Below are 24,899 nucleotides of genomic sequence, written 5' to 3' on the forward strand. Positions count from 1 at the left end.
GGTCATTTTTAGCAAAACATTGTCTTGTACTTACATCGGGATTTTGAATAGTCAAATAAACACCATCGGGAGAGCAATGTATTTTAGCATTCAATCTTTTCAACATATCCAAACCCAAAAAATTCTCTCCGCAACTGGAAGTTAAAAGGAATGGAGAGTCCACAGTGAACGGGCCAATCGTGAAAGGAAGAGGCTGAGAGATGGGGCTGATCACGGGAACTCCTGAAAATCCCACTGAAACATTATTTTGCCCGGACAGAGCGGCCCCTGGGACCAACGAGCGAGCAACCGAACTATTCATTGCTCCTGTGTCAATCAAGAACTTATCGGTGGTCCCCATCAACTCCCCTGTCACATAGGGTCCCTTCTGATTGACCGGTATCGATACTTGGCCCCCACTCTGTCCTTGGCTGTCCTATGCATCTCCGAATTTATCCTGATCCTCAACACCATAATCTTCATTATAGTATTGCCTACCTTGGGGTTTATCAAAATGATTTCGTCCGTGGCCTCCTTGCCCTGCTTCTTCTCTATGCAATTCACTACGGTCCTTGCCGCCGCGTCCTCTACCCCTTCCTCGGACAGCTCCGTTCTGTTCTAGTACTGTTCTAGACACTGATCTTTCCAATGGCCTTCCTCTCTACAATATGCGCACTGATTGGGTCCCCATCGGGGAGGCTGACCCCCTCCTCCCCCTCTGGAGACCAGCCCGCTGGACCCGGGCCCTCTGGCGCCCTTCCCTGTGCCTCGACCCCTCATAACCTGCTGCAGCAACACTCGAGTTTTGAGGTCCTTAGTCTTCTTTTCGTCTTTATCTTTACTCTCGTTTTCCCTGTGTTCGTAATACTGAGCCATACTTAATATGATAGAAGGGGAGGACGTAGTCCAGGTGCTTTCGGCAGCTTGCAGGTGGGTAGAAATCTCAGGTATCAGATTGGTCACAAATCTATTCACAAATAATCGTATGCCCCCTTCGCTAGCGAGTTCCTGACCACTAAAATCGATGAAAGTTCCCTCAAATCTGGTAAAGAAGTCGGAGACACTTTCATCTTTCTTTTGCCTACAAGCAGTCAGTTTATCCCAATCCACCTTTCGTGGAGGGATCGATGTGTGCATATAAGCTATAATCTTGGCTGGTAAGGCAATTATTTCAGCCTTCGGCTTATCTCCCGGCTTACGGTTTTTATCCAACGCCTTAAGGTCATCCCAGGTACCCCCCAACTCGGCCGCGTGGGGAGTATCATGGACTTGCCGCCATATGTCTACGGGAACCAATAATCCGAAAAACAACTCAATATCGGCAAGAGTCATGACAGCGGAAGACGCTGCCTCTGTTAATTCCTTATAGTAGGCAGTGGGATTCTTACGGGGGTTGGGAAGTTGTGCTTTTAAAGCCAATACTTCACTTCGTTTCCACGGTGTGTACACCCATTGTTCTTGAAACCTGGCGTCTACTCGGTCTCGTGTTATTACATTGTGATCATTGCGCAGCTCAGGAATCTCGGGATGATAAATGGGATGTACCTCCCTCATGGGGTGCTGGGAACCTAATTCAGGGAACCGTGAAAAAAGTCTACCTCGATAACCCACTAGAGTGTCAACATTCTTATAAACTTCTTCCGGGCTTAACTCGAATCTATGGGCACGGTCCTTAATGTCGTACAAAATTTGTGGGGCTAATCCTTTCTCTCCAAAACACTATTCCCAGATTTCAATAAGGAATCGGGACATGTGTTGCAAGGCAGTCTGTTGCATCACTGGTTCAAAGTCTTTCATGGTGCTCCATATGTCGGTTAACGAGTATATGTCTTTGTACATCCATCTAACTGCTTGGTCAGCTATTGCTTCCTTTTCTCCGTAACCTACCGACCCTCTCGTAAATAACCGCCTAATACGCGAGCCCTCCTGATCCCCAAGCGAAAACCTATCCCTGCACTCGGGTGTTGTGCTGGCTGACTGGGAAGTTCCCACAGGGCTAGGCATGGCTAATGTCGTTGGGGAGACACCCGCCGCCCCCAAGGGGTGATGCGTGTCTGGGATCAGGGTGGCTAAATTCCTAGCAGAGGGAGCGATGGTACCCGGTACATCTGTGTGAGCCCGGGACAGGGCTCCCTCTTGAGTCGACGCCACAGAGGCCGTGGGCGCCTGGAGAGGCACCGCTGGATATATTCGCTGTGGCGCATATGGCGGAGGGGGGCGAACATCCAACAGATCCTCTATCTCGTCCTCAGCTTCCTTACGGACAACGTAGCTCTTATCTACTTCCAACCGAAATTGCCTATCTAAGTACTCGATATTCTGCTCGGTCTGATTTTTGTCATGTGCTATGGCTTTCTGAGTAATGGTGTGTCCTTGCTTCATTTTTACTAGTTTCTCAGCCCTAATTCTTCTGCGGGTGGCTTCTTTCTGCCAGGTTCTTAGGGTATCGAACATGGACTGTCTACTGCGTTTTGCGAACAGACGTTCTTGCAAATAATTAATCTTTTTCTCATCGAAGCACCCCGTCAAGGGCCATTGTAGCTCTACATTATCCTTGGTGTACTTGTGCCATAGACGATTAAACACCAAGGGTCCAATCCCGTGCTTACAGTACAAGTCATGGCTTGGAGTACCTTCCGGAGGGGCTGGCTGACTTTCATCTAATCTGGTACTATTCGGGCTGGTACAGCCAAAACATAACCTACTGAAGCAAGGCATGATTCGACTATTGTTCTAATTGTAGCTGTAGAGAGGAAAAAGGCCAAGTTAATATTTTACAATACTCTCATACATACATACATGGCCATGTTCAACTATTCACTCAATCACTCATTCATTCCCTAAGAATCATACGATCATCCTGAATACAATTAAACGAACACAGAACACAGATAGAAATACAGACAAAACAAACCAATATAATCCAATGCTAGCCCAAATCAAAAGACGGAGCCCGTCGACTCTCGTCTGTGGAGAACCGGTATGTTCCAAAGTCAAAAGAACCAAAGATCAAAACAGCTCACCATAGGGGCTGCCTAGAGATAGCCACACAGGTTTTTCAAAACCACAGACCGACCTACCGACCATCCAATGGCCTCCTTGGTTCACCTCCCGGACTATGCTGGCTTAGCCTGCTTTTTCAAGCACCGCTCCAGATCTGTCCGAGTGCTACCCAAGTCTGACCATCAGCATTTCAGAGGGCGGTCCGGCCGGATGTGAACGTTTCACAATCCACACTTAGGCGTGTTAGTCATATCTCTATCAAATACAAAAATAGAGGCGTCCGCCCGTGCAGTCTCACTACTGCTCCGTCAGACCCCCTTCCAAAATACCGCGATCTCCGTGGTCTATGACCACCCAATTCCAAAACCAAATGCAGAAGGATATCCAACATAGAACGAGACAAAACACTCACCTGGTGCACTCAGGTCCGATTGCAAATTTCTCCACTGCCAATCGAACCGTTCATCCGGGTTTCACCCGTAGGACTCCGGCGTGGGGCCACTAGCAGCCAAGGCTCTTCCCGATCGGAAAAGCGGAGCAACCCTTTTTCTTTGGTCAGTCCACCCCCCGACCGAGAATACCCCTCGTAATGTCCCGTTATTTTCCAGATACGGAGGGACGACCCCAACGCGGAGTCCCGGCGGAGTCGCCAACTGAAGTACCTAAATTTCACAAACCCCCAAAGGATTATACTTACAATTACCAAATACTATTCATCAATAATCAGTCAATTGACAGTGTAGAAAGCTCAAGCGTTTATTACACAAATAATACTCTGCCAGAGGAGCTCCCAATGACCTCACACCTCGAGGACCGCAGAGAGACTGCTGGCACATTGTCAGTTCTTCACATATATACTATCACAATTTGCAACCGTTACCTAAGATGGAAAAGTACAAGTTGGTACAGGAGGTGGCAAAGGATATGCCCATATATGGCACACAAAGCATCTATCTGAGCTCAGTATAGCAAGGTCACGCTGGTCAACTCCCTTCTGGTAGTTTCAGCGAGAGTCCGCACCGCGCTTGCAAGAATGTGCTTATCTGTCGGCCCCCACCTACAACCTTGACGGGGCCCAAAAGCAGAAGCAGCTGCTCGCTACATGTGTCTAGCTATTTCTCATGATTACGGGGATATGCGAAAAAGCAGTGCCCAGGAGGTTTTTACAATCAGCGCTATGGGTTGACTGAACAAAAATGGCGCTGGTCCTGTTGACCGACGCTAACCTATTTACAAGGAGAGCGGAATAAAACGAATAAAGAACAGATGACAAAATGTAACGAAAAGGGTGTCTTTTGCCATAGGGGCGGTCTCAGCATGTTAATTGGTTTCATCGCGCTGAACACTGACAGAGGAAACTACAATCTATTTCCCCGTGCAAAGCCTAATCTAATTCTAGTTCCTCACTAAAGCATAGCATAACATAGAAAATAACGGCAAGGCGGAAAGTACTTCAGGGGACACAGAAAGGTCAGGCTGGAAAAGGCTCATGGAGGGAGGAGGTAGGGGAGGGAAAAGAAACAGAATGGGGAGACGAGGAAAACAAAGTCCAATGTTTGGCTGGGTAGGTGACGACCGAGGGGGGACCCAGAGCCAAACTCCTCTATAGCTGCATAGGACAGCTTCACCAGGCATCTGCCAAGGTTGCTGAGGCACCGCAATAAGTTATGGTTTCCACCTAGGGGGCAGACAATGAATCACGGAGGCGGGGGAGGGTAAAGAAACATAACGGGGAGACGAGGAACACAATGTCCGATGTCTGGCTGGGTAGGTGACGGCCGAGGGATGAACCAGAGCTAAACTCCTCTATAGCTGCATAGGACACCTCCACCGGGTATCAGCCAAGGTTGCTCATGCACCGTGGTACATACAGACAGTTATAGTTTCCACCTGGGGGGGCATCGTCAAAAGTTCCATCGAGCGCACTGGTCACGGTGTGTGGCGCTATGATCCCAGTTGTAGTGGGACCACTCTCAATCATCTACTGAGTGTGTCTCCCTTGCTGCTGCGGGCACTCTCAGAGAGGTCTCTATATCCCTGGAGAACAAATGCTGGATCGCTCACCATCAAAGGGATAAAGAATGCTTTTGTGGAAGGCCCACTCGTGGCGGCCACCTTAGGGACTGTCAGGTTGGTAAGAATAACCCTCACTGCTGTAGTGGGGATTGATAGTTGGGTCTCTGGTTTAGTTACCTGGGAATCTGCTGCCCCAATACAGCAAATGTTGGTGGTAATGATACTGCAGGTAAAATACAGCATTAACATGTGCTGGGGACCATTTTGTTCATAGCTCCTTCAGTTGCCTGCTACACTTGTGCACTAAAGTGAGTGAGTGAGCAATTATACCTGGTCAATGGGACACAGACTGAAGAGAGCCCTTGCAAATTTTGGGTTCCGCTTCACACAGGAAACAAATATTGTGGCAAGGTGTATGTAGATGAGGATCGAGAGATATTGCGGTCGCCATTTAAAGTCAGGCAGATACAGGCAGTATCTCGGGAATGAACTCCGTGAAGGGCGAATCCACACAAATACAGTTAGAACTTAAAGAGTAAATTGAGCAGAGGATCACAAATGGCAGAAAATCTCCAACTGCTCTTTGCTAGTACAGTGCTTATTCTGGGCACTCCAAACGTCAGGCACTTCCGTATGCTATGGGTGGGCTTCTAGGGTGTTCTATAATTTTTGCAACTGTTCTTTCTTCAGAGACTATACTTCTGCTGCTTTTTAAACCATCCAGTTAACACATGCAGTAAGGGATCGCTCCTAGGGTGCCACTTCTGTCCCTGATTGATCCTCCCTAGTTGGCGCCATTTCTAACTCAGGTATGTTGTGGCCCACTTCAAAGTCCCGTTTACTGTGTCTCAGTTATGCCCAATTGTGTGGGGAATGAATTCAGGTGCCCCCAGTCCCCCAGTCTCCTGTGCTCCCAGAGGGGTCTCCCGGCACTACCACCAGTGCCCCCACTCACCACCTCTCGTTACTCTTCTTGGGCCTGCAATGGTGGGCGGCAGCCTCGTAGGATCGGCGCCATCTCTCCTACTCTCCAGATGTGCACCTCCAGTAGCTTAGTTCTTCTTTGTTTTAGCACTGTGCTCCGTTGCGTTTCTCCACTATGCTAATAACACCTACGGCGGTCGTAGGCGCTACTCGTCAACATCGTCGCTTCCCCAAATCCAGCGTGTCCGCCGGCATCATTTTAAGATCCCAGTTCATTCTTTACGTCTCCGAATTCGTCATTACCCATAGATGCTTGGCGCTCGGTAATAATTCTTCCTGGTCCCGTTAGTTTTGCATGTCCTCAGTGACCATTTGGAATAGTTTTCACAGCACGAGCATACCGAGATAGCTGCGATGCTCCGGAGCTGGAGTGGTTCACCATACTGTGATACTGTGGATAGTGGATACTGATGAATCTGGTGAACATAGTGTTGATGTGGGAGAGTTGGACCCCCCTGGGAATCTCCTTGGGAACCCCCTCACCCCCTCCCTCCCCGGTGACAAATAGGATATATTCGCATAAGCGAGATGTAACGACCTGACTAGTATGTACCCCCGCTATGCCAGGAAGCATGCGAGATTCATATCACTGCCAGAAGAAATGATAAAGACTGAGCACAACAAGATTTGATATGTATGGTTTAATGTTAATAGAACAAAATAAATTATAAGCATTCAGTTGGCTACATGTGGTAGTAACTACCTTGATCACATATCCACAGGGAAAAATATATTACTAATTATTAATAAGAATGTACATTAACGGACAATGTCTACTCATATGCATGACCTGTAACATCCAGGCTTGTATGGGTTAGCGAATATAATGATTAGACGAGATTAAAGGTACATGTGTATGATGTCTGTATTGATATAAAATGCCAATAAAAACAATGTTAAAACAAATACAATAAAAATAACACATGCGCCAGTACACAACAACATATACTGAAAAGTCTTGAACAACCAAGGAATCCAATCCAGTGAAAGGTGATTCCCTAACACAAGCCTACAATGTAGATAGATCCATTAGATATCAAGGCTAAGCACAGAAAAGTTAGTACATGATGAGCTTATGCATGTCTTTAGTAGATGCATTAAATGCATTCTTTCAAGTAGATAAAGCATAGAAAGAATCATCCAGAATAACAGTTCAATGTTGATCATAATAATAAACTACGGGTGAGCTCTGTCTCATTGAACCTAGTCATTCCTTCTTACTTTTTGATATTTCTGAGCACTTTCCTTCAACCTAAATAACTTTGGCTACTTTTAACTATTTCACAGATCTGCAGAAAGTTCTCAAAATGTTCATAATCTGGAGGGAACTAAGAAATCTGCAGGGAAATAATACCTCTGCAAGGGACTTAGGGCCAGATATAGGTGGGCAAATACCGGTCGATAATGGTGAAATTCATTACATTTCACCGTTACCGACCAGTATTTAGCCATGTGGGATGTAGGGAAGAATTGGTAATAAGGAATCGGTAAATACTGATTCCTTAAGACTGATTCTTTATTGGCATGGCATTTAAGGAATAAGTAATACCGATTCCTTAAATGCAATGTATAGCACTTAAAATAGTACACCTCAGCCTTAAGGAATCGCTATTTACCACCATCTGCAAGTTGGTGGTAAGCAGCGATTTCCTTTCAAAAAGCACTTTTTTGCTTTTTTTAATGTGCCATGTGGCACACATCCATGCCCTTAGGGCATGCATATGTGCCACATGTGCACACATGCACATTTCAGGGGTGCAACAGGGTGTCCTTTGGACACCCTGGCACCCTGGAAATGCCTCCTGGTATTACCGATTCGGTAATACAGAATCAGTAATACTGAATGTCTTCACATTCATTCCTATTGACCTCCAAGCCCATAGGAATGAATGGGTAGGTATTCGTTATTACCGAATCTCAATTACCGATTCGGTAATAACGAATATTAAGAATTCGGTATTTTTTACCGAATTCTCACCTACATCTGAAATACCGATTTCTAAATACCGAATCGGTAAAATTCGGTATTTAGGAATTGGTATTTTCTTATTACATACAAACCCCCATTTGTCTACTGTCTCCTAATAAGTCCTGCTACATACCCCTACCTTCTTCCCTGGGACCCTGATTAAGTGTGACTTTGGCCACAATTGGCCTAGTATCAGGGGGAGGGTTATTTATCTTGAACCTGTGGGCGTAGGGCATTCGGTGAGTTGAAGGGTGGAGGAAGGCTTGGGCCACGGGGTCTGCATTGTACTATCAGTTGACCTGCCAGATATCAGTTGCGATGCATTACGGTGCTGTGTGCGTATGTGTGTACAAGTGCGCTCCATATGGACCTGCCTGATATCCATGGCACCGCGTATTGGTGCTGAGTGAGCGTGTGGAGTGAACAAATGGGACAGGGAAAAGGGCAAAGCGAAACTCTTGAGTAACCTAGCTGCAAACATTCACTTTTCTTCTAGCTCCGCTTGCCCACACCCTTTTTCATGGAAAGCTTTACTTGCAGCACATTGGTTGTTCATAGAACCCACTAAGCCACCTACAATGAAGCTAACATCCTGAAAATGCTAAAGCACTATGTGAAACTTATAATATAATGTAACCACTATTTATCTAAAAATAATTTCTGAGAAGATGTGCAGTACCTCTCAATATTTAAAGCTTGATAGATGCCTATATGGATGGATGTGGTTGGGTTCAGGGAGAACTACCTATTCAAGTTCTTAACAAACAAACACAGTCTCAGGAGAGCTTGACCCAGAGGGGAATATGTAAAGGCCAGCAAAAGATCCACTGTCTGCCATCTGCATGAGAAGAGAAAACTAAAGGGCCAAAAGGGGACTATCTAAATTATTAGTCACAGTTCTGTCCTGAATCTTATCCAGCACCTCAGCCAAAGTGGATAACTACCTGTGCTATAAGGTTCTTACTCTCTCCAACCTACTATGATAAGCTTGTTAGCCCAGACATACATATTCTGCCCAGAGATGTAACTGGAAAGCCGATGTTGACGGAGTTCTGAAAAGAGTCTCCCAACCTGTTTATGTAAGCTGAAATTAAGAAACCCTACAAAGATTGACTGAGGTGTCACAATAGAAGAACATGCCTTCCAGAGATACTTCTCAACCATTCTTCACTGTCAATGGTACAAACATCCAAAGTGTTGATGAACAGAGCTGAAGATTTCAGTAGCACCACCTGAATCAATCAACTGTAGAAAAATACTAATGAAAAGAACTACTGACTGCCGTTGAGATTGAAATCAGGGCTTCAAACTCCTGGGAGTTTCTTCTCAATGTTGTACCCAAGAAGGGTTAAAAGTGGGGATACAGCGGTGCTTATGGAACTGTGATGACCTCCCTAAGACCCCCTGAGGTTAAACCAAATAAGAAAACTACATTTAGAGTTGTAGAGTCAAATTCTCAAGAAGGAAGAAAACCCCCAGTTTGGTGCAGAACATTACAACATTTAGATCAAGATCTGAGATTGGTACAGGGGGAAGTGTTCCATTTGATACAAAAGTTGTGTTCCTAATGACAATGACATTCATAAGTCAAGTCTTCTTCGCTGATGTTTCTGGTGTCCGATCATGCAGGTGTGCCAATTTTTCAGATAAGGGTAAACAAAATGCTGCAATTGTGCAAGAGCAACAAAGGGTGCCGATGTGTTTTGAAATGCTTAATGATATATATTCTAGATAAATGCAAAACATTAGATCTGTAAATGTTTGCCTTTCACAACCACTCTTAGAAAATGTGATGTTGAGAATGGATAGTGATATGGAGGTATACATGCATCATGTCTAGGAATACCTTGTAACTCCCAGGAGAACTTAGTAGAATCATAGTCTTGAGAAGTGCATCCTAAACTGCATGGTCCTGACATACAAATCCACTTTTTGAAGCCATGGTCCACGGAGGACCTCTTCCAATCTACAGAAATAGTAAACTGATGGAATTCACCCCCAGCCATTCCCCTCCTGATCTCACAGGCCAATACCATTTCTGGCCTTAACATGTTGCATACCATACAGCAGACCGTAAAGCAGAGCTGCTTTCTTCCACACATACAAAGGACAGGTATTGTCTACAACCCCTAACTCTGGAGCTCGGAATGGACATTTGATGCTTGACCATCCTGAAATAGGCTTCATGGCTCAAACATATGGGATAGATTTTAATCAGACCTCAAGTATGAACCAAAGGTAACCTCAAACAATACATCTGTGTCATCCAGAGCACCAATGATTTTAAAAAAAAAAGAGGGATGAGGTGGTTGTCTCGATGACACCTAGAATTTGCTCGCCTTAGAAATGGTACCTGAAGGACTCCCATAGAGAGGATGCAGATCACTGATGCTATCACCTCCGAAAGCATAGAGAGGTGTTCCTTCTTTTTAAACATCTTATGGCCTTTACGCAAATTAAACCCCAGTGTTCCAAAATCATGAACCTTGCGAATATCACATTGCATTCATATGGCTACAGTTTTCATAGATGCCTGTTGTGGGGTCTAGGCCCAGCCACACAAGTGGGGGTCTGTTTCTATCAGGAAAAGTGTGAGAAAGCTGGTGAGTAGGTTTTTGTATATCCTCATATATTCTACAAGTTTCATTCATAGAAATGTGAGTAATAAACCCCGGACAAGGCAAGCCAAAAAGAAAACGGCTGCCATGTTTTACTTTTGCTAGGAGAGCTGATCACCCCATGCAAGCGGCCCATTCGGCCTCACCAGAGAAAGGAAAACTTCACAAATTAATTGGTTATCCTTTGGATTTCGATCCCTACATGAGAGGCCAATCCACACAAAAGACATCTCCCTGGAGCCTAGTGAGGATTACTGGTCAGGGATCGCTGTGTGGCATTTTATGAGAGACATGCTGGAAAGGATTGACTCACACTTTTCAAACTATGGAAGTGGTGCGTATGACACAAACTTCTCATCAACTGCACTAAAGTAGTTACCAAGCTTTATCTTTTCCTTTTTGCAAGTTAGTGCCTTGGCTGCAGCCTCTAGAATCATTTTGAAAGTGAAGGACCTTCTTCCTTCGAGAACTTTGTGTGCTTCCTCCAATGTCTCTTGGCAGGAGGTGAGGAAGTTGAATCAGAAGAGCTACTTTTGCATCTCAAAGAATACCTTCCCCCTTATGATTACTGCTCAACGACCTGAAAAGAGAGTTCCACACCTGCACTCTGGTCCATAACAACCACCTTACAGTTTTTTTCTGGGGAAAAAATCCAGAATGGATCACTTTGGATTCCTGACTCCCACTTGTATATGTACGGGCGGTCTTTGCCCCATAGCTCCTCTGACCTTACGTATTAGCCTTGCACATCAAAATGCGACCTATACCACCGTGCATGAACTATAATAATACACAATTCCCCTGATCCTAAACTTCTACTAAACATATTGAGTACCCTCCAGATCAAAGAAATGGGAAACTCCTCTTACCTGAGATCAGCACCCAGGAGGCTCCCATATCTCAAATCAACCTCGTTCACTAGGGCCTAGACATCAACAGAGTGAGTCTAGACCCACAGCCGAACAAGGTTTGTGATGAAAAGCAACCACTGCAGGATTCAGAGAATGCTAGCCTCATCGATAGCATCTGTGTCGAATGTTGGGGTTAACATTTTCACAATTAGTAGAATGGGGCTGTCTTGGAGATGGGCCCCCCATTATTTGTAAGGACAGATCTGATGAACCAGGATGTTCATATAATATATGTATTGAGCAGTTCATTTTCAGAGATTTGTCAACATTAGGTCAGAAAAGATGCGGTGGCAGAGCTGGTTAACGTCATCAATTGATTTTTTTCTTTTATTCAGGTGTTGGTCCCAGCTACAACACAACTTCAATAAGTCAGTTCTCCGCCTTCTTCAACAAACTTTCTGCATATGGTGGTGGTGACTGTCCGGAACTGGCCATTCAAGGGCTTGAACTGGCTCTGATGACTTCTCCACCACATTCTTTCATACTCGTTCTCACAGATGCTTCTGCATTGGACTATAATGACCTGGAGAGACTGGATCATGTATATTCATTAATAAACACTACACATTCCCAGGTATGGCATGAATGCCTTGTTTTCTGTACACAATAAACATGCATATAGATATTTATTTAATTAGTATTCTAACCAGACTAATATTGGTTAGTACTAAGAATATACATTGAAATATTTTGATAATGACTAATTTTGTCTCCTCTAGATATTCTTTTTGATTACTGGGCTGTGTGCTGGTGTAAATGATCCTCAGTTCCTGGTTTACAGAGACATTGCAGCCAGCAGTTATGGGCACGTGTTTCAAGTGGAACTCTCAGATATGGAGAAAGTAAGTCAATACAATTCCACCTTCAATATATATGTCTTTTTCATTCTCTACTATTTAAATGTTATCCTAATCAACCCATTTAGGTGAATGATCTGTAGAAAAGACAGAATTCAGCACCAAAGTACATTTTAAATCTACTATTTTCCCTCATTAGCTCCATCTTATGTTCCAATACTTCCTCACAACACAATTTACCCCTTTCAGGATGGATGACACACCATGCTTCACAATCAAAATCTAGCTATATTTTCATTTAATCCCTTAAATAGCAAGAGGCATTTTATTACATGTGGGAGCAGAACTGTACCCATAATTCGGGAACTCCCAAAATTCAGATGACCTCATGCAGTTCTTCCCTTGGTGGATTTTGAGCAAAAAGGCACCCACCCAAAAGCATAGTAATAATTATAAGTACTTGGGACCACTCAATAATTGAGTCCTACATCAGTAAAACATTACAGAATTTTATTACAAGAATTTACAAAATCAAGCAATACAGAATAAATGGCATAAAAGCTCAAGTGCAAAGTTATACACAGTAAGCAAAATCAGAAGTTAATCTAAGTACCAAATCAATGGACATCCCTCATGATAAAGGAATATCTTCCAAAAATCTGTTTCACTCCCAGAATCATGGGTTTCCTATACACAATTCTTCCATTACAAAATAGAGAAAGAATAGTTTTAGACCTGGCATCTTTGGCGTGGTTTCCCCAGTCTTTTTGCCTCTACCTCCTGTATTTTTTTGACGCTGTGCTGGATTTCGTTTTTACTGGTTTAGATGCTTTGGGCACTTTGCCACTGCTGATCAGTGTCAAAGTGCAAGTGCTCCCTGTGTAAATTGTGATTGTAATTGGTTATCCATGATTGGCATATTTGTCTCACTAAGAAGTCCCTAGTAAAGTGTGCCAGGTGTGGTAAATAAATAATTAATTACCGGTACTATTTTTGAATACATTGAATAAAACAGATAGCTCAATAAATAAGAGACAGGATTCGAGGTATCGGAGTCTAACAGGCTTTAATCAGGCATAAGGGAAGGGACAGGAACGGGATAGCCTGCACGGAAATAGAATGGATGGCAGCTGCCCTGCCTCATCGACAGTGCAGCATATATATAGTATAATACATTACATTACATTGCATATAGTAGGCGTAGCAGTAGGCGTAACTCGTAGCAGTCGCGAAAGATAAGACAAAATGGGTGTAACAAGAAGGCGTGTACAGGGCGTATACATAGACATGTGATGTGAAACGTCATAGAGATGTCATGAATGGGCGGAAACATGGAGGGGGCTACCTGAGTAGCTGGGACCTTTAACCTAGTGGTGCGCGCAAACGGGCAATGACGTCTGCGGTGTCAGGACGACATGTACCTATGGCATATCTGGTATCTTGTGTTTGGAGTACATGTTGATAGAATCCAAAAGTTATCAGGGCAAAGGCTACTTGACACTAAGACTGGTGCATGCATTATTCTACATGTATTGCGTGTGCGAGGAATATTCTATGAATATTAATACAGTATTTCTCTTACATGGAGACAGAAAGGCTAGACCCTGGCTGAAACTATTGATGCGATTCAGTAGCTTAGGAATGCAGAGAAGGAGGGTTGAACTGATAACTAGAAGCATAACATACTCTTGGCAGACAGGCAGGCAGAGCCAGGCCGGGCCGGGCACTGTGCGGCAGGAAGTAAGTGAAGGGTCAGGGATGCAGGTGGGGGCTGCATCGCTCCTCGGAGAGGGTTCAGGAGACTGGAGCTTGAATCTGGTGTCCGGGCCCTTTAGAGGCCAAGAAACGGGGACAATGCGGTGAATTAACGTGCACACTGTGAAACATGGCAACATAGGCCTAATACTCGTTGCTTTCACGAGAACTGGAAACTGGCATACTAGAGTTGGACACAACTATGATTGCATCTTTAATCGATCATGAGGGAATACATATGCATATCGATCATGCACATATAACATAGAGTGGGGAACACGTAGGCACATATAACATGGCAAAATTTACTTTTCCACATTCCCTCCTTGTGCCATACGTTTCCATCAGGAAACATCAATATTCATGATACCATCTATCTGTTCATATAGCATCATTTGCTCGTCTCGAATTGTTTTGGAACGGGATTTAGGACTAGGAATACAGGATGTAGCGCACATGCCGCAAATCGCAGGGCCACATTGTAAACAGAGGCAGCAACTGAATATGATCATTACTGCTATACCTAGGAATGACAATACTTTCCATCCCCAGGCAGATATGATACTCCAGAGCCAACCGGACCATGTCCAGGTGCCTGGATCTTGGTGTAACTGATGGGCAATTTTATGAAGTCTGGTTATAGCTGAATAAACAGACGGCGCGTTATTAGGAATGAAAATGCAGCAACTAGATCCGATGACTCTACAAGCTCCTCCTCTATCGGCCAGTATGACGTCAAGAACGAGACGATTTTGGAGCACGACAAATCTAATGGCAGATTGCTCTTCGGTTAAGTTACCTAGAGCGGAAGTAGTCTCATTCACTACTGCTTCAAGGGTTCTGGTTAACCTACGTATTAACTTACTATTCTGGACAGGGCCTATAAAGAAAAAGAAACCTTTATTGAAGTCTTGATATTGTTCTAGAGTAGTTTCAGTTTGATCGACAATTGGGGACTCAGTCTCCCTTCTATGTCTAACGTGTACTAGATGTGTGTTTCTGTGATAATCGGATGGGGCTAGAAAAACTGGTGGCAGTAGGAAGGCAATGTAACATGTTCCATCCCAATCGAGGGGCAGACGAACATATGCGGTCTGACCACAAACAAAATAAGAATGACGTGAGGCTTTGAAAATAGATTTCCCACTGTCACTATACTCGACCACAGTAGTACAATCACTATGTCCTACATGTGCGGAACCATTCTTTCTGACACGTAATTCACCTTTGACTGGTAGTACTGAAATAGCAGGCAAATCTGGAGTAGTATCGGACTGAACATTCAAAACCATGAAATTCGAGGAATAATTACCTAAATCATATACTTCATTTTCTAGATCTAACCCTGTTCTATGGGAAAGACCTTGCTTGTCTGGGAAACATGTTCGATTCAGAAGGGACATATCAGTGGAGGATGACGTTAACGTGGACCATGCTCCACACGAACCATTGTGTGAAAACGGATAAGGAAAGAGTGGCAGAACTCCCTTCGGTGTCTGGAAAGGGGGAAGTCGACCACACACCCAACAATTAGTGGCATTGCTGGTCTGGTGTGAATAGTGTAACATTCTGATAAATGTGTTATTACGCATAGCAAGACGATAGGATAACTCGTGAGGAGGCAGGTCACTAAATGTGTGCTCTACTGTAACATTAGAAAACATATGTACATGTGAAATAGGAAAACATAAATGAAAAGCATAACTTATGCATGTAACCATAAGACTCAAGAACAATAAAAAGAATAGAACGATAATACATCTTTTAGAGTTTTGACTAACTCTCTCACTGTGTGGGTCTGTCTCATACATGTCAGGAACCTGTCTAACCGTTTCACCCGAGAGGGACTTAGACAATTAAACTGGCTGACTTATTTTACTAGACCGGAGTTTTGCTTTATACTCCTGCTGCGGAGTTTTCTCTAACAGGGGAAGTTTAGAGTCTGTGTCTGGACAGTCCTTAAGAACGGGGCAGTCTTTGATAAATGTCTTTGGCCGTAATCCATGGAATTTCTTGATGTGGCTGGTATGCACCCAGCCCTTGCGTCCCTCGAGCTTGACGGCGGTCCTTGTTGTTAATAACACCAGCTGGGGCTCCTTCCAACGGGGCTCCAGCGGACTTGAACGATCAAAATTGCGCACCAGGACGAAATCCCCTGGAACGACTTCATGTAGTTTCACCTCAGTGTTGTCTGGAAATGCAGCGGCAACCTGTGAACGACAAGAGTGTAGGGCAGACATCAAGGAAGCTAGGTAATCTGTCAACATATTACTGGAAACGTCTGTAATCTTTCGGGGCAAAGGTGTACCCCACATATTAGGAGGACGGCCGTATACGACCTCGTACGGGGACAGACCTGATCTAGAGTGTGCAACCATTCTCATATAAAAAAGGGCAACTGGCAGGGCCACCAACCAATCTACACCTTTTTCTGCGCATACTTTTGCAATGCGGATTTTCAATGTCTGATTATGTCTCTCTACGAGACCGGCTGCTTCGGGGTGCCGTACACAATGGAACTTCCACTGGTACCCTAACAGAAGGGAAACTTGTTTCATGAGCTCGGATGAGAATGGCTGGCCGTTGTCTGAATACACGACCCTAGGTAAACCATAGCGGGGGAAAAACTCACGAACCAACTGCCTGGCAGTGGTCGCGGCAGTGTAATCTGGAACAGGATATGCTTCTGTCCACCTGGACAAAGCACATACAACTACGAGGACATACTTGAAACCTCGACATCTCTCCATCTGAATATAATCCATCTGGAGGACTTCAAAAGGGTGGTCAGGGGGATGGAATCCACCTTGTTCCACCGGGACACTTTTACCTGGATTGAACTGACAAGAGATCATGCAGGTACGCACTTTCTTTTTGGCTGCTGCTCGTAAATACTTGTTGAACCAAAGGTTCTGGATACTGTCTAACATGGCCTTTTCTCCTAAATGTGCTGGACTATGTGCGGTATTAATAATGACTTGGACCATTGAGTCGGGGAGAAACCATGTGGCTTTTCCCTTCGTCAACCATCCTTGATCTGTCTGGACCCCTCCTTGTTCAGACCATTTCTTGATTTCATCGGGAGTAGCATGTAACTGTATGTCTATGACATCCTGTGTAGGGTCCTTAACTGTCATACAAGTAGTCTGATCTGGAATGAGTGTCAGTGCCGTGTTAACTGGAATGTCTGAAGTCTGAGCTGTGAGCTTGGCTGTTCGATCTGCTAGATCGTTACCTTGGGAAATGATATCAGTGACTTTCGTATGTGCCTTGCACTTCATGATAGCAATAGCTGTCGGTAAATGTATTGCATCTAACAGGGCTTGAATGAGGAAACCATGCTGAATTTTGGTTCCATGAGAAGTCATGAAACCTCTTTCTTGCCAGAGCACTCCAAAGTCGTGTACGACTCCGAATGCATAACGTGAATCTGTGTATATGTTTACTTTCAGGTTCTTAGCTCGTATGCAGGCTTGGGTCAGAGCGACTAGCTCTGCTGCTTGAGCAGACAGGGTGTCGATACGATGTGTTTCTATAACTTCGGTGTCCGTAGTCACTGCATACGCGGCTACTAGTTCTCCTGTACTTGTTCTCATACATGAACCATCCACATAAAGTGTCAGGTCGGGATCAGGTAATGCAATATCTGTCAGATCTTGTCTTGGCTTTGTCATGGTGTTAACGACTTCCACACAGTCATGTGTGGCAGGATTTGAAGTAACTGACGGTAACAGTGTAGCCGGATTTAAAACGTTGCAGCGTCTGATTTCTATGTGTGGCTGAAACAGTGTCAGTTCATAACCTGTTAAACGTGCAATTGTCAAGTGCTGAGTCTGAGTTCGGTTTAAAAGAACTTCCACGGAGTGTGGAACTTGTACAGTCAGGGAGTGTCCTAACACTATGGAATCACTTTGTCTGATAGCTAGAGCTGTGGCTGCAACTGACTTGAGGCACGCAGGCAGAGCCTGGGCCACTGGATCTAATGTGCTAGAAAAATAAGCACAGGGCTTGTATTGTCCTGCTTGATCTTGTGTGAGAACAGATAATGCAGTACCATCACGTTCTGTAACAAAAAGTGTAAAAGGCTTACTGTAGTTTGGTGTTGCTAGAACAGGAGCTTGGCATAAAGCTTTCTTTAACTCATTGAAAACAAGTGTATGTTCCTGGGTCCAAGGGAGGACAGTCGATACGGCTGCCTCCTGTGTCGTTAACTGTATCAGTGGCTTGGCTAGAAATGCATACTGAGGAATCCATTGTCTACAGTAAGAAGTGAGGCCGATAAAAGCTCGTACCTCCTTCTGAGTCTTGGGCTGTGGAAGATGTGCTATTAACTGGATACGGTCAGGTGTCAACTGCCTACCCCTCTTGGACAGTAAGTGTCCTAAGTAGACCACTTGCTGGACACAGAATTGCAATTTGGAAGGGGACACCTTGTGCCCCATCTCGGCCAGGAAATACAGAACTGTAAGTGACGCACGCTCGCAGTCACGTTCAGAACGGGCTGTGATCAGTAGATCATCGACATACTGGAGTAGGGCAGTGTCAGTTGGCATGTGAATGTTGTCTAATTGTCTCTTAAGTGCTTGACTGTAAATGCTAGGACTTTCTGTGAAACCTTGAGGTGCTCGTGTGAATTTATAGCTTCTTCCATTTAAACAGAATCTGAAAAGGAACTGGCTGTCTGGATGAATGGGGACACTGAAAAATGCGTTCTTGAGATCGATAACTGAAAAGAATGTGGCTTCAGAATCAATGGCTGTCAATAGGGAAGAAATATCTGGGACTACTGGGTACTGGGGTATGATACATTTATTAAGTTCTCGAAGGTCAATCACTAATCGATAAACTGGAGGTGCATTTGGGTCAGTACGTTTCAGGACTGGAATGATAGGAGAATTACATACATTGGAGTCAGTTTCTACAACCACTCCTTGAACAATAAGCTCGTCAATAATTTTGGATAAGGCCGCTACAGCCTCAGGTGGCAATTTGTACTGTCTGATTCGTGGTAATACAACACCTTGCTTCAGAGTGACACGATAGGGTGTGATATGCATACAACCTACATCAGTTGGACCTTGCGCCCATAAATGCTGTGGTACATTCAATAATCTTGGATCAAAATCACGTAATACATAATGACCTTTAAAATCTCGGAGGGACAGGCGGACCCCTTCTAGGGAGCAGCATATGACTGCCCCTAATTCTTTTAACGTCTTAATGCCTAACAAATTTTCTGGACAAGACTTTGTTAGTAACAAATCAGTAGTTCGGGACAATGGACCAACTTCTAGAGTAACTGGTTTCGATATCTCGTTAACAATAGGCTTTCCTGAAAATCCAAGGGAAACATTTCTTGAGCCTGAGAGTGGAGCCCCTGGAACCTCGTCATGACTGATGGTAGTCCTACTTGCCCCTGTATCAATCAGAAACTTTCTGTCTTTCCCTAATACTTGACTATGTACATAGGGACCCTCTTGATCTACAGGAATCTCGATGAGAGGCAAGCCAACCTCCCTCTCTAGGCTGTTTCATGAATATGGCTGATAATCTGGATACTCTGACTGTGCATACTGGTACATCTGCTGTGTAACATGCTGTGTTGCAGCTATAGGCTGCGGTACTGTAACTGTCTGTTGTGCGTTCTGCGGTGGCTGGGAAGTCTGTAAAACTTGTTCTTGTCTAGGCGGACGCGGTCTCTCTTTAGTCTTACCAGTAGCTATGTTGTGTTTCAGAACTGCACATTCGTTTATAAAATGACCTGGCTGTTTACAGTAATTGCATGTCCCTTTAACGGGAGCTGCAGGATGACTGGCTTGATTCGGACCCCTCTTCTGACTGTCTTGTGGAACAGATTGTGCAACTAATACTTTCATTTTCGTGTCTTTCATACGTCTTCTTTCATGTTCCTGCTCTTCCCTGATTCTGTTCTGGTGATACTGGAGCATCTGAAGCATCTGTGACGGAGTATTAGCTTGCCAGGTGCTTTCGACTTTCAGTACTCGATTTTTAACTTGTGGGCTTGAATTCTCGACTAGTTTGGTAACAAAAAGATGAGGGTACGATTCACTACTTGTTTTCAGACCACTATTAATAATAAAACATTTTTCAAATCTAGAATAGAAATCACTAGTATCTTCATCTTGTTTCTGTTTACAGGCTGAGATGGCATCCCAGTCTTCCTTTTTCGTGGCTAGTAATCTTGGCAAGACTTGTATTAATAACTCGGGCAATTCTTTAGCTTTATCCCCAAGACCGGTACCTGGTACTCGTGAATTATCTTCAGCTTCTAGAGCTGTCCAATCTATCTTTTTCTCTCCCACCTCCCATTCTTTTTCTTTTAGTTTTTCATATATGCCCGCAGGCAACAGGACTTTTAACATTTTAATGATATCAGGATACGTGTATTCTCCCATACGGAGCATGTCCTTTAATTCACGGTGGAACCCTGCTGGATCTTTATCGTGACAGGGAATTAACTTTTTCATCTCTAAGAGTTCCATCTTTGTGATAGGGGTGTAAACAAATACTCGTTCTAGACCACCACCCTCTTTCTTGACTGGATGTACTTCTCGTAACGGATTCTGTCTGTCTATGTAGAAGGATTTCCTTACTGGGGGTGGAACGGGAACAAAATGCGGATTCAGAAACGTTCGGTATTTGTGGCGCTGTTCTAAAATGACGCTAATTAAGTCGGTACCTAGACCTTTCCATCTGTACTGGAGTAACTCGTTCAATACATCATGTAGAGGACCTGGATCAGAATGTTGATCCTCATACAGTGTAATGAGGTGCTGGATCATATACATACCCACCAGTCGTTGCTCGGCTGGGGGCAGTTTCAGGAACATTTGTGCCACGATTTCATCTGGAAACGTGGTAGAATCACTAATCCATCGGACTGCTGATCGGGCTAGTTCTTGTTCATGCATTGTACTAAGCTCGCTATAACCTATTCGTGATTTCAGAATATGATCGGTAGCTTGGAATACTTGCTCAAGAGAACATTGCTCTGGCACTGGAGGAGAAAAACTTTTCTCGTAATCTGGACGTGGATGTCGGTTGGAAAGTCTAGTTCTACCTACATACGCTATTCTGTCCGGATTCTCGCTGTCTACCTCTTCAGTAGAAGAGTCGTCTTCTTTCTCGGTTGCTTGTTTTGCTTCTCGTTTCTCGTGTATCTTTATAATTTCCCTACGAATTTTCTTGTACATACTCTCTATACAATTTTGTGTCTTGTGTCTTCCCTCGGCTATATTGTTACTCCACCTGGTCAGGACTTTCATTTCTTCTTGATCTTTTTCTGGACAATCCTGCTCTCGTATTAAACAGTTAATCAAAAACTTTAAAAGCATGAGCTGAGTCTCGACTTTTCTCTGAACCATGGCTTCGTGAACACTTTCTGGATTAACTCCGGTACGGATAAAACAATATATTCTGTCTAGATGTTCTCTCATATCGGGCAGGGTGTCCAAATAGTCGGTCACCCGTCTTAAACGTAATGAATATATGACCATGTTACCATCGCCTGGAACAGGATCATAACGACATTCGGTAAGTGCTCGCTTGATATCGACGTATGTATTCACTTTTGGCGTACGCTGTAACGCTAGTTCATGTAGCGTCAGACGTCTGGGTTGAGGCGGGGTACGAGGAGAATCTCCCCCCGCGGCTCCTAAACTAGAGTCGTCGGTATATACTATATGTGCTGGTAAAGTGACTGGTAAAGCGGGTGCATTTACTGTAGACTGGGCCGGGGGTGTTGTAACAGGTGTTGTAACATTAACGGGACCCACGGGACCAGTGGCTGGAGGAGCAGGAATTACATTATTAACGGGAGCAGGCAGAATAGGATTTGTATATTCTGGGACTGTATCGTCCAAATAGGACGAGAGAAAAATATCAGCTGCGGTCGGTTTGTGACGTAGCTTAATCGGTACCAATGGTGGCGGAAAATTACTGGATGCTTCCGGGGTTGCTTTTGGCAAGCCCTCGGCAAGAAGAGGATACATACCCTTAATAAGGGCATTCCTCTGTCTGTCTGACTGTTCTGCTCTAACTCGTTCATCTTCTTCTAGAAGTTCCCTTTCTTGGGCTCTCTCTGAGGATTCCCTACTTAACTCTGTTTTTCTGATTTCTTTTTCGGTTCTTCTATGAGATTCTTTGCGCCATAACTCGATGGCATCTTTCTGGGACTGTCTGGCTTTCTTTTTCCATAATGCTTCTTCTACTCGCATGATGCACTCGGCATCCCATGTACCTGATACAGGCCATCTATATTTCTCTTCCAATTCCTTGGTATAGTCCACCCATAAATCTAGATATAATATGGCACCTAAGCCATGCTTATGATACATAAAATGTCCTGGACTGTCCCTAGGCGGGACAGGAACTGATTCTTTGAGTAACCCTTTCCGGGTTCCTATCTGACGTAACTTGGAAAACAGAGGCATTCTAGACTTGAATCAAAACACAATACAATACACGATAAACACAGTAATGAATAGAAAAACAAATCACTCATACCACGACATTAAAATACATTAAATAACATTAGAATAACAGTTCGGACAGAATATTACCTGATATACTGGGAACAGAACACATGAATTTCTCGAGAACGAAACTTACTAGAATTACTAGATGCACTGCTAAAACAGTACGAAACATACCGGTCCCATAAAGAGACACGTCAGGACCCGTATCCACCTAGGTGAACACTTCGGACTGGATCTGTGTACCCAAACCCACTGGACCAGAGACAAATTAATTGACCCTGTCTAGATACTACCCCAGCAACGGTACTCACCGGGCAGCAAGAACGGAAGGCCTCGGACTGGACTGGACTGCTACGACGTCGGACTACGAACTTCGGACTTCAGTTACAGGTGGGCCTCCGGATACCTCGGACCTTGTACTCTCGGCTTGGGCTCTGGTCGGGACTCGCCGCGTTCCTCACCGCCTCGTCTGGATGCTGGACCGCAACCTCCGTCTCCTCCGTGGGCCTGAGGGATACTTGAAGCAGAAATATCTGCACGTGCACGGTATGGTTCCGTCACGGCTGCAGAGGGTCAGGGGGCCTGCGTGGTGTCGCCGGCGCGTGGGGAAAGGGCAAGTCCCTATTCGGGCGCCATTATGTGGTAAATAAATAATTAATTACCGGTACTATTTTTGAATACATTGAATAAAACAGATAGCTCAATAAATAAGAGACAGGATTCGAGGTATCGGAGTCTAACAGGCTTTAATCAGGCATAAGGGAAGGGACAGGAACGGGATAGCCTGCACGGAAATAGAATGGATGGCAGCTGCCCTGCCTCATCGACAGTGCAGCATATATATAGTATAATACATTACATTACATTGCATATAGTAGGCGTAGCAGTAGGCGTAACTCGTAGCAGTCGCGAAAGATAAGACAAAATGGGTGTAACAAGAAGGCGTGTACAGGGCGTATACATAGACATGTGATGTGAAACGTCATAGAGATGTCATGAATGGGCGGAAACATGGAGGGGGCTACCTGAGTAGCTGGGACCTTTAACCTAGTGGTGCGCGCAAACGGGCAATGACGTGTTACCAGGGAGAACTGGGGGCTATGACTTCTGCACTAGAAGAGGAGACTAAAGTCTGCGGTGTCAGGATGACATGTACCTATGGCATATCTGGTATCTTGTGTTTGGAGTACATGTTGATAGAATCCAAAAGTTATCAGGGCAAAGGCTACTTGACACTAAGACTGGTGCATGCATTATTCTACATGTATTGCGTGTGCGAGGAATATTCTATGAATATTAATACAGTATTTCTCTTACATGGAGACAGAAAGGCTAGACACTGGCTGAAACTATTGATGCGATTCAGTAGCTTAGGAATGCAGAGAAGGAGGGTTGAACTGATAACTAGAAGCATAACATACTCTTGGCAGACAGGCAGGCAGAGCCAGGCCGGGCCGGGCACTGTGCGACAGGAAGTAAGTGAAGGGTCAGGGATGCAGGTGGGGGCTGCATCGCTCCTCGGAGAGGGTTCAGGAGACTGGAGCTTGAATCTGGTGTCCGGGCCCTTTTGAGGCCTAGAAACGGGGACAATGCGGTGAATTAACGTGCACACTGTGAAACATGGCAACATAGGCCTAATACTCGTTGCTTTCACGAGAACTGGAAACTGGCATACTAGAGTTGGACACAACTATGATTGCGTCTTTAATCGATCATGAGGGAATACATATGCATATCGATCATGCACATATAACATAGAGTGGGGAACACGTAGGCACATATAACATGGCAAAATTTACTTTTCCACACAGGGCTGGTGATCCAAATGCTACTAGTGGGCCTGCAGCACTGCTTGTGCCACCCACATGAGTAGCCCTAAAATGGTGTCTCAGGCCTGCCACCGCAGTGCCTGTGTGCAGTCTGTGCACTGCCCTGTCCTCCTGGTCAGTGTCCTCACTGACCAGGCCTAACCCTTCCCTTTCAGTGCACATTGGTCACCCCTAAGGAAGGCCCGAGGTACCCACCTGGGCAGGGTGCAGTGTATGTGAAAGGTAGAGCATGCACTAGTGCAGGTGACATGCTCTGGTAGTGAATGGCAGCCATTTTCGTTTTTCACTATTGTAAGGCTACCTTGCCCATAGGCTTTCATGGGGAATATCTTCCCATAGGAGAAAGGTAGGACATAAAATTCTGGTATCCCTGAACTAAGAATTTAATAACACATCTTTTAGGATAGGTGGTTTTTAAAGGCTGTGTTTGAGAACAGCACTTTTAGAAAGTTGATGTTCTCTTGTCTGACCTTTCTGTGTGCCTTGGCCTGTTTGTGAATTGACTGTCTGGTTTGAGAGTACTGAAGCAGCTTCACTGGC

At 44.7% G+C, this 24,899-nt stretch overlaps 1 protein-coding gene across 1 annotated transcript in view; it reads left to right on the forward strand.

The window, feature by feature from the left end:
• LOC144785111 (uromodulin-like) overlaps positions 1 to 24,899 on the forward strand; it is a 382,476-nt gene that overhangs the window by 31,913 nt on the left and 325,664 nt on the right. The window contains exons 2-3 of the mRNA XM_078664207.1: positions 11,816 to 12,054; positions 12,200 to 12,322. Of these exons, the coding sequence (XP_078520333.1) occupies positions 11,816 to 12,054; positions 12,200 to 12,322 (362 nt within the window). The remainder of the gene's footprint in view (positions 1 to 11,815; positions 12,055 to 12,199; positions 12,323 to 24,899) is intronic.

The sequence above is a fragment of the Lissotriton helveticus genome, chromosome 10 (assembly GCF_964261635.1).
Source record: "Lissotriton helveticus chromosome 10, aLisHel1.1, whole genome shotgun sequence".
Taxonomy (NCBI): domain Eukaryota; kingdom Metazoa; phylum Chordata; class Amphibia; order Caudata; family Salamandridae; genus Lissotriton; species Lissotriton helveticus.